Source organism: Diorhabda carinulata, chromosome 11, assembly GCF_026250575.1.
Source record: "Diorhabda carinulata isolate Delta chromosome 11, icDioCari1.1, whole genome shotgun sequence".
NCBI classification, from domain to species: Eukaryota; Metazoa; Arthropoda; class Insecta; order Coleoptera; family Chrysomelidae; genus Diorhabda; species Diorhabda carinulata.
Genome location: NC_079470.1, coordinates 7,086,263 through 7,096,071, shown reverse-complemented (window position 1 = coordinate 7,096,071; position 9,809 = coordinate 7,086,263). Strand labels below are relative to the sequence as shown.

Below are 9,809 nucleotides of genomic sequence, written 5' to 3'. Positions count from 1 at the left end.
TTATGTTTTTCATAAAATTCTCTTCTAATTCTATGAACCTTTTTTGTCTGTTTACTGTATATTCCTTCTCTCTTTTGTTAGCTGTTAATCTTATTTCGATATACTCATTGTCCCTTCTTTATTATCTCCCTCAAGTTATCCACTTTTTTGATATCTTTTATCATAGTTTTAGTTCATGAACCAAATTTTTGTTATCTCTCGATTTCCTGTTTTATATTCTTTTTATATTTTTCGCAGATCTTTTTTATTTTCTTCCATAATTCTCATATTTCTATTCATACTATTCACATATTTCATGACTTCATCAAACCGTTTATTTATATTCAATCTTGGACAGTTTCATCTGGACTTTCCTATTCTGATATAGATTGTAAATTTTTATTTTATATGAGATCCAATTCAAGAACGTTTTTCACATACTTTTAATTATTTTGAAACAAAAATCCAATATGTTCTCTTGGATGTGGATTATTTTGTATTTTCGTGCTTTTTTATTTGCACAAAGCAATTTTTTGAAAGGAAATGTGTCGAAGCAATAAAAGTTATATTCGGTTAAACACAAAAGAACAGCTTTTTAAGATAAAAATTACTAGCTTTCGCATATGTAACATAAAAGTCACCAAAAAATCAGGCGATGGAACGGAACACCTTCAGGATAATATTTCAGAAACTTTTCCTCGGCTTCTTCATTTGTTTTTCGCCGTAAAAAATTATGTTTGGAGAACCTTCGAAATTATATAGGTTTATGAAAAAGTGATGCACAAAATTAATGAAACGTTCATTTTTGATAAAGAAAATTGTTGTCATATTTTATCCCGATCCATTCGACATAAGTCACTAAAATGAGACATCAATATTGTTTTTAAATAGAGCTAGGTTTTTATACATTATTCTATACATATTTATTTTTATGCGTTATAAATACTTATTTCAGAAGTCAAATAAAAACACAAGATTAATATTTTTATTAATACTATTGTATCTGCAGAACCCAATTCGCTTTAAATGGTAAATATTCATAACACGAGGTGTGGCTATTTAATAAAGAGATTGGTGATATAATATATTTTATTTTGATATAAGATATTATTATGATATTCATTTATGATCACCCCCAATATATTCTCCTCCTCTATCCGTACATCGCTTCATGCCAATCTTCCATTGTTCTAAACAGTGCAGGAAGTCTTCTTCTGTCAGTTCCTCAATGACTCTCGCCGCTTTTTTTCCCATAGCTTCAACAGATTCAAATCTTTTTCCTTTTAATGCAGATTTGACTTTAGGTAGAAGTAGCACACTGCAAAATCCGGCAAATAAGTAGGAGGTCTAGCAATACAAATAATTTTACGTGTTTCTTGTTGTTCAAATGTGAGAATTCTATGCACCAGTTTGGCACATACCCTTTGCAATTTGAATTTGCCGTACAAATTCTGGTACCGACTTTTTAGATACTTTCATCCGGTTTTGATGTAGAAGGGTGACCCGAACGTAAATCATCCTCTCGGCCATCTTTAAAACGCTTAATAGCCCTCAAAAACACGTGGACGTGACAAAACTTGTTTTACTTAATTTTAAGTGTACAGACACGAGACACCGCATACTAAAGAGTAGCGCTAGTCTCGTTACTTAAGAGCCACACCTCGTATTGATAATAATGAGATTATTTTGTTAGAATTTTCTCCTCCTTCAAATTTTTTGTGATTTAATGAAGCGAGACAAGTGACAAAATACTAAATTTTCATTGCTTACGCCTACACTTACCTTGTTAATTGATGTCGAGTACTCCTCGTACAAATACGTTGTGTTATTTTATCACATCATTTAAATCACTTTTTCCATGTCTATATTATTTTTGATGTGTTTACACTTTTACAAAATTATGTGGAAATAGTTGAAATATCTATGGGTTTTTGGAAAAAATAAAGCAATTTGAGATCTGATAATAATTTACTATATACTAAGAGCCTATATAATTCGATACAATTATTCATATTGGTTGAATTCATTACGGTTTCCATTAGTCCATAGTAAAAACTCATAAATGAATCACAAACAAATATTTTTCCTTTCGGTTACCTTACAAATATCACACTGAACTTCACAGCAATATTTAAACGTACAGTTACAATTAACTTTCACTTCTTCAGTGTGCGTCGAGTAACCCCTTCCACAGCATAATATTCCACAGCCTTCCTCTCCTTGAGAGGTATCGTTACATATTCTCCCTTGCGTTCCAAATGATCCAAGAGTATTATTTGGAACGCAGTACAAAGGAGATTCTTCCGAATAAACTAAATCTCCTCGACCAGGAGGTTTTATTGTTTCACCTTCTGGCATGAAACTTTGACCATCGTTGCCAGCTATGACTTTTGCTGCACCATCGAAGCGTTCTTTCAGTCTGTTGCCTACTTCACGAAATGTAGGCATTCTTCTGGTGCACGTTTTCAGTGTACATGAACCTGAGAGGCCGTGGCACTTGCATACAGTTACCATATTATTCTTAACAGCCTGGAACAATTCGAAATTAACATATATAATGAATATATTCCGATCAGTGGAGAGTATTTTGTTCATATTATATTGAATCTTATATCAAATATTGATCTTAGAGGAATGTAAAGGAGACATCGACAACTGAGGCGTTATATATTTTTTAAATTTTATGAATTTGTTTTTGAAACTATGATCTATATATGTGGGAGGAAACTTATCACATTTACATGATTCGATGACTTGAATCTTTTTCAAAAAACAGTAAAGGTGATCCAGATTACTTTCCAAACATTCAGATTATGAAATAAACTACTCGAATTTGGTCTAAGCAATATGTTCATTGAAATCTTAAAATTCAAAAATTTGTTGATAATCTGTGGTGCATCCTATTTTTTGTCGTTGGTTTGAAATAATTTGTATAGGTAATGAATAATTTCAAATCTGAAGAAATGAAAAACTGTAGTAAATACATAGCTTATTATTAGAGCACCTACAGCTTTTTTGATTGATGCATTATCAATGGAATAGGATTTGAATGCATAAACTATTTAAGGTGAAACAACTGTCTGTTATGTCATTAGAGATGATTATTTCCAATCTCTAATTCAACTTGATAGTGTTCTTTTAAAAATCACATTCCCAGCATAATTATAAATTTTCCAAATTTTTTTGCACCAATACAAAAAATATTTGGAGGAGTCAGAACGGAAATAGTTGGTGAGAGGCACCAGACGCTCGAGATTATAAATAGAGAATTCGACCTTCAGTGCCCAGACAATCGATATTTTCAGTCTGTAGGTGTTAATCAGTTATTTGAGGTTGTGATAAGAAACCTACGAAAATCTGCAAAGCGTCACGGCAAAAAGCTTGATCTCAATGATCGTTGACTATCATCTGTTCAACCTACAGGTATTCCAAGCTACCAAATCTGGTTTATAATTTGTCAATTTGTGCTAAGGTACACTTCCATTTTGACGGGAACGTTGATAATTAGAAGGGGGCGGAAAATAATCCACGTTATTTTCACGAAAAACCTATACATACAAAGTGTGGTTTGTGGTAAGAAAGTTGTACCTAGTTGGTCCTTACTTTGTCAAAAGTGCTGTTACCTGGTCTTGATAAACTTGTAAATGATGAGATATTATCACAGCAAGATGGTACTACTAGCCACACCACCAATATTTTAATGGATTAACAGAAATTCGAATAATTCGGTTACTTATTCAGCACCTATTTACCAGACTTGATAGCTACTGACTTTTTTCTTTGGGGTCATTTGAGGTTCAAGGTTGTTAAAAGAAGCCTGCCTAGAACTAAGAACTAATTGAATAAGCTAATCCAATGGGAAGTCCAGAAAATTCCGTTACATATGGCATGCATAATCATGAGAACCTTTACATTTTTGTTCGCTAAGTATGCCACTTCACAAATTTAATTAATTCTAAATGATGATTTTCCCATTTTCCCATTAATTTTCATCAATTTTAAAACATTGATTGGAAAAAAAAAATGATAACTAAAAGTGATTCTAGTGATCTTCCTCCACAATCTTGAATTTCGACCGAAATAAAATATAATTTTCTATGCCCAACCAAGCACAAGTGGAACTACAAAAAGAACGGAACTATAATAATCACTTACCAATCGTCCAGCTACGTAGTTATGTAATTTAACTAGAGTTTTCATATCACTACTTCTTCGTCGGTACCTAGTATCCAAGAAATCTTTCGATTTCTTAATACCAAATTCTATATTCTCTCCGCACCCATCCCACTCCCAGTTTCCTTCTGGTAGAGGAGGATTTTTCTTTCTACTGTTTTTTCTTCGTTTTTTTTTCGAACAAGAACATCCTATTTGTTCTCCTTTGGTGCAAGCTCTGGTCACTTGAAATGTTATTCCTGCTGCGATTATAGCATTCACAAATCCAGTCTCTCGTGTATCTGTAATGAAGAAATATGCCATTTCGGAAAAGATTGAATTCTCTAGTTTATTTGATGTGAACAATTTAATTGGTTTTCCTAATTAAGTTGGCAATTGAGAGTCATAGACAATGATTTGACAAATGAAAAATATTAAGAAATAGTACTGCAAAGTCTCTATATATTATTCTTCATAAAATTTTTGAGTTTAGTTCTTAGATATATGGCCTATCTCTTTTCGCTAACAAACCTTTAAGAAATAAATTTAAATTCTTCTCGATAAAATTTATCCAATTGAAATACCAAAATGCAGTTCCTGCAATATATGTTCTGTTGTGATACGTTTTTCTTTAGATATTATCGGTAATACCCTTGAAAAACGTATAGCGCTTTAAACATCGATTCTTTATAATCTAAACGACAAATCAGTGTGTCTACAAACACTCCATCCGGCTACTTGAGCTGCCTCTCAGTGTCTCAATCAGATCAATTGAACAGACAAGGAAAAATGTCATCGAATGATAACGATCTTTCGTCTATCCTGGTATATCACATTTGCAATTATTATATGCAGTAACAAGAACTGGTGCATTGGTGATATTTTCTTGGTCGACTCAGGATATGTTGAATAGTTAGATTAAGATCAACCGGTGAGGCGATGTCAACTTAAAAATACTTTTTGCATTAATAAATTCTTTCGTTCGTTTTGTTTGAGAAGAACCAGTTAAGATTACCATTCCATGGACATCGGCAAATACAAAATTATTTATATGTAAATTGATTCAAAATTGAGTTAGAATCTGATTTCTTATTTAAAAAGCACAAAAAACAGAGAAGCATTTTAGAAAAAGCTCTAAAAATTTTATCTCAGATACGATTAGAAGAAGCGTCACAACAGTTTGAATATTGAGAAGAATTGGGCACATTCAAATATGATGACTAATTGGAAAAGAGGACATACGCGTTAGATCATGAACTCATTTCCTTCTCATCAGTACCATTTAAGACGTAAAGCATATAGGTTAGTTTACAAACATCACGTACCTGGAATTATTCCGCGGGTTTGATGTAAAATTTAAACCGGGTTTTTAAAGCGCTATTTTCTAGAGGTTACTCTTTGATTCAGAAGATATTAAAATATTAAATAATGATTTTGTTTGTGAACCCATGTTACGGAAGTTTATTGTCGGTTGTCCGAAACGTCCTGGGGCTGTCATAATAATTTTTAGAAACAACTCACCTTACAAATACAAAATGTTAACAGATCATTTTTCTCCGAAAATCACAAGTGTTGCAACAGTTGAATGAAATCTCCCAAAGCTACACTTAGATTGGCATATAAATATGCCACAAGAAACATATTCAATTGGACGAGATACGTTTCTACTACAATCTAAAAAATGCAACAGGTACTTCAACTATAGGGCAGCAACAAAAGGATATGGTCCATGTAGGAGACGAAATCTGGTTACATGAATTTGTATTATTAGGAATCATGGCGGAACAGTACTTAGTCAAGTTTGAATAGACCCATAATCGAATTCCAAGTGGTTTTGCTGACACTTATGTACATTTTCAACTCTCCCACCCTACAAGATTCATTAAAAGGCAACTTTCACGTAGGAGTATTTTCGGCCTGCAACTTCTTCAAATATCTGAATTAAGTTACTCTGGAAATCAACTAATGGATAAAAAAATTTCAACAAAGATGTCAGAGGCGGTGGCGTGCGAGGAGAGCATATGCATCGAGCGCACATGCATCGAGCGCACAGGCACATTTAGAAAACATTTCGTGCATCTAGCGCATACTAATTGTATGTGGAAGATCATTCCGTGAACGCTCAAGAAAATTTGATCTGCTGAAGTGAGTTCTAGAGATGGGCAAACATACGAACTTTTGAACAATTATTATCAGCAAGGCAAAACGAAAAACCATCAGCATCATCTACGTTTTTACAAAATGAGCAAATGTTTGATATTATATGAAATATCGTACAAAAATTTGAAGAAAAAATAATTTTTTTTAAATGAATGCATTTTTGGTATTCGAATCAAAATAATTGAAAAAATGCGTATTTTGAAAATTCCACAAAAAGTCTTTTAATTTAAGAATGGTTAAGCTTGGTTAGGTAACGTTACGTTAGATTGGGTTAGGTTAGGGTTAGGAGATTATGATGAGAAAGTATTAACTCTTTGTTACTCTGTTGTTAACTCTTTTATAATTTTCTTATAATAAACATCTCAAGCTAAATACAGGAATTGAAAATACCGTCTTTATACCTGCAAATGTGCAAACTCCTATATAATCTGTGCGCTAGAAACACAGTGCGCTAGATGAGGTCAGAGGCAGAAAATCACCTTCATCAGTTCATCACGGATTTTTTAACAAAGATATAGATATATCTCAGCATCCTACCTCCTACGCAGTCTCTATCGATGCCTGAAGTTGCGTTGAAGTGACACCAAACAAAATTTTGAGCTGTCCTTCATTCTCGAAAGCTCCTGCATGGAACCAGCTAGGAACGGTCATGTGTCGAGTTAAAATAAAAAACCTTCAACAAATTCCCTAAACGCGATAAATTTTAGTCAACGAAATAGATAGAGGAGAAAAGGAGAGGAGCAGTTGATTGTGAAATAATGGAGAAAGTGAATAAAGGCAACTCTGATAAGCTAGAAGACTAATTGCTAGAATTAAATCAAAATTCACATGAAGATTCAGTTTTGTTTTATGATTGAAACGTGATATTACGGAAAAATTTAGTTTTTTCCAGCTAGTGCAGATTTAATTGGGAAGTCGCAGTGTTTGTGTCATAAACGAAAGTGATTTTGAAGCGACTAAATCCATCGACAGACCGAAATTCCCGATATTTGAATTTGTTCTACGTTAACATCGATCTAACCAAGCGAGGTTCATCTTGATACTATTGATCTTGTTTTATGAACCTTTTTAATGATTATTCGTACAATGCCATGTATTATTGGGGAAAGTTTGGCCATATGTATATAAATATAACTTGTATTAGTATGAAAATTTGTGTTAAATATAAGAAAAGTATATAAAACCTACATAATTCTATTACTTACGTAGAAATAATGATTTGTGTCAAATGTATACATAAATGAATAAACAAAAGAGTTCACTTGCAAATTACATAATACGATAGAATGTGAGTTCTAAACAAGGTTAACCGAATAAAACCTCATATACTTGAATTCTTTGAATTAGTCTCATTATTTCTCATTGTAATGAAACTCACATCGGAGGAATAGTTGTCACTAACCTCTTAACATTACTTTTTTAATACTCCTTTTGGTAGACGTACAGTTCCACCTTCTATACCTAAACTGGTATTGGCATTCTGTCTGACCGAGAGCAATACCTTTGGCTATTTGGTTCAATAAACCTGGTTTATTATTACAAATGTCTGACATTTTTCCCCGCGACCATCTTGCCCTTTTACAGGTCTGATTTGGATCCATGACCAAATGACTGCCAACTGCCCTGTAACAAAAAGAAAATAAAGTCAATCAAAGTGCTTTATCCTAACGAGATACAACCAAGATCAACGTTTACTACGTATACTAGATTTTATATTTATGATGTGCTAAGTAACTCTCTTATATCGAGCCAAGTAGAATTTGAATCTAGTGGAGATTCTCACCCAGCAGCGACAATTTTGTCGATGTACTGTACCACTCAAACAAAATTCTGTATCGTTTGGAAATACTAGACTACTATAATTTGGATTTTCATCACTACCCCATGAATTCCTCATGTTCTAATACAAATTTTGTATTTGTAATTGTCTTCTTTGTCTAACTTTCCACCGTGACTAATTCTTGGTCTTCTGTTCTTGAGAGCCCTCGCGTTTTCCGTTAAATTTTGCAATAAATCTGCTTGGAGGTAGTTCAAAATGTGTTTCTTTAACTACAGCGCATACTTCTTCATGATTTCGAAGTCTATCACTGTCACTCATCATCATTAGAATTTCTATTCTTTCTTTTTCGGTTATTTAAAAAAAATGAACGTTACTTTCTCATAATTCTGTATTTATTTCATATTTTATGAGGAACAAAATTCTTCTATTCATAGAAGTATTCTCACTTGTATAAATTTTCAAATATTTACTCCAACGCCTAACCTCAATGTATACCTCACAGTATACTCAAATTTCCGTTTACCAATAAATTATATTAACAGGAACCCCAGAGAAAAAAAATTATAAATTGTGGAAGCTACTTTATATTATCGTATTCAATTTGTGAGGTTTATAAATTAATTTCCTCTCTTTACTTATTTGATTAAGAATATAAAGGGTGATAAGTGGTTGAAAACAGTTCAAGGTTCCCACAGAAAAATGCAACTAAAGTTTATTAAACCTTCTTAATGAACTGTGTTTCTTAATTTATGATATTTACGTATTCCTAGGGCATGGCCCTTATCAAAATTTCATAAAAATATCAACTACACCTAAAATATGTGATAATAAAATTCTTTCACTTATATGTCAAGTCATATTAAGCTAAAGGATTTAAATGTGATTAAGTTTTTTTTACTTACAATAAAATCGTGTTTATAAAGATGTAAATCATCAGTTATGAAATGGTCTGATAAAAAGTGTTATTTTTATATTTGTGTTATTTTTACGAAATATTTGTTGTTCTTATTTCAGAAATATGAGAAAAGAAGCTCAAATTCAATCTAATGGTTATATTTATTTGTTGGGAAATATAAGAAATATGATTCTAGAAATAAGGCTTGAAATTGAAAACACAATGAAATCATTTCATAAGAAATAAAATTGGCCAATATTTTTTCTATTCCAGAAGTAAAACATCATTACTAAGGGTCACAATTTTTAATTGAAACTTTGAAAAATTTATTGTATAGAACTTTTGTGCTTATGCACAAAAAATAAATTTTCTCTTCCTATATCATTCAATACAAAATATCAGAGCTGAAGGATTTTTCAAATTTTTTGGTTCTTCATTCAACTCGTGTCAAACTTTGCACAATTTACATCACTTAGTTTATGATTGACAAACAATCTATAGCTATTTATACTACGAAGCAATTGAGACACTATAATTTAACAAATTAATTCATAGGAAATGGAGACTAAGACAAGGCGATTCTCTCTTCATGAACCTATTTAATGATACTAGACAAGGTAATATACAAACAACAGGCTCCATCTTGTATTGCTAACGAGGAAAAAGATGATAACGATTTAATTTCAATTGGCAAGTGATTGTGCATTTTTTTGCTTTATAAAATATTGAGCCTTTAACTAATTTTGAACGTGTAGTAGGTAGGTAAAGGTCGCGTTCCTAAGTTGATAGCCGTGTAACGATCTTTCTAAAATTGGAGAAGCGTGCTTACGAATTAGACGAACG

The 9,809-nt window shown here is 32.2% G+C and overlaps 1 protein-coding gene across 2 annotated transcripts in view; it reads right to left on the bottom strand.

Annotated features, from left to right (window-relative positions):
* Positions 1 to 1,934: 1,934 nt before the first annotated feature.
* The window catches only part of LOC130899449 (protein Wnt-6), a 66,853-nt gene continuing 58,978 nt past the window's right edge, over positions 1,935 to 9,809 (bottom strand). For both annotated transcript variants that reach the window (XM_057809388.1, XM_057809387.1), the window contains exons 2-4: positions 7,694 to 7,914; positions 4,135 to 4,433; positions 1,935 to 2,508 (exon numbers count right to left, since the gene is read on the bottom strand). In XM_057809388.1, the coding sequence (XP_057665371.1) occupies positions 2,047 to 2,508; positions 4,135 to 4,433; positions 7,694 to 7,892 (960 nt within the window). In that variant the 5' untranslated portion in view covers positions 7,893 to 7,914 and the 3' untranslated portion in view covers positions 1,935 to 2,046. The remainder of the gene's footprint in view (positions 2,509 to 4,134; positions 4,434 to 7,693; positions 7,915 to 9,809) is intronic.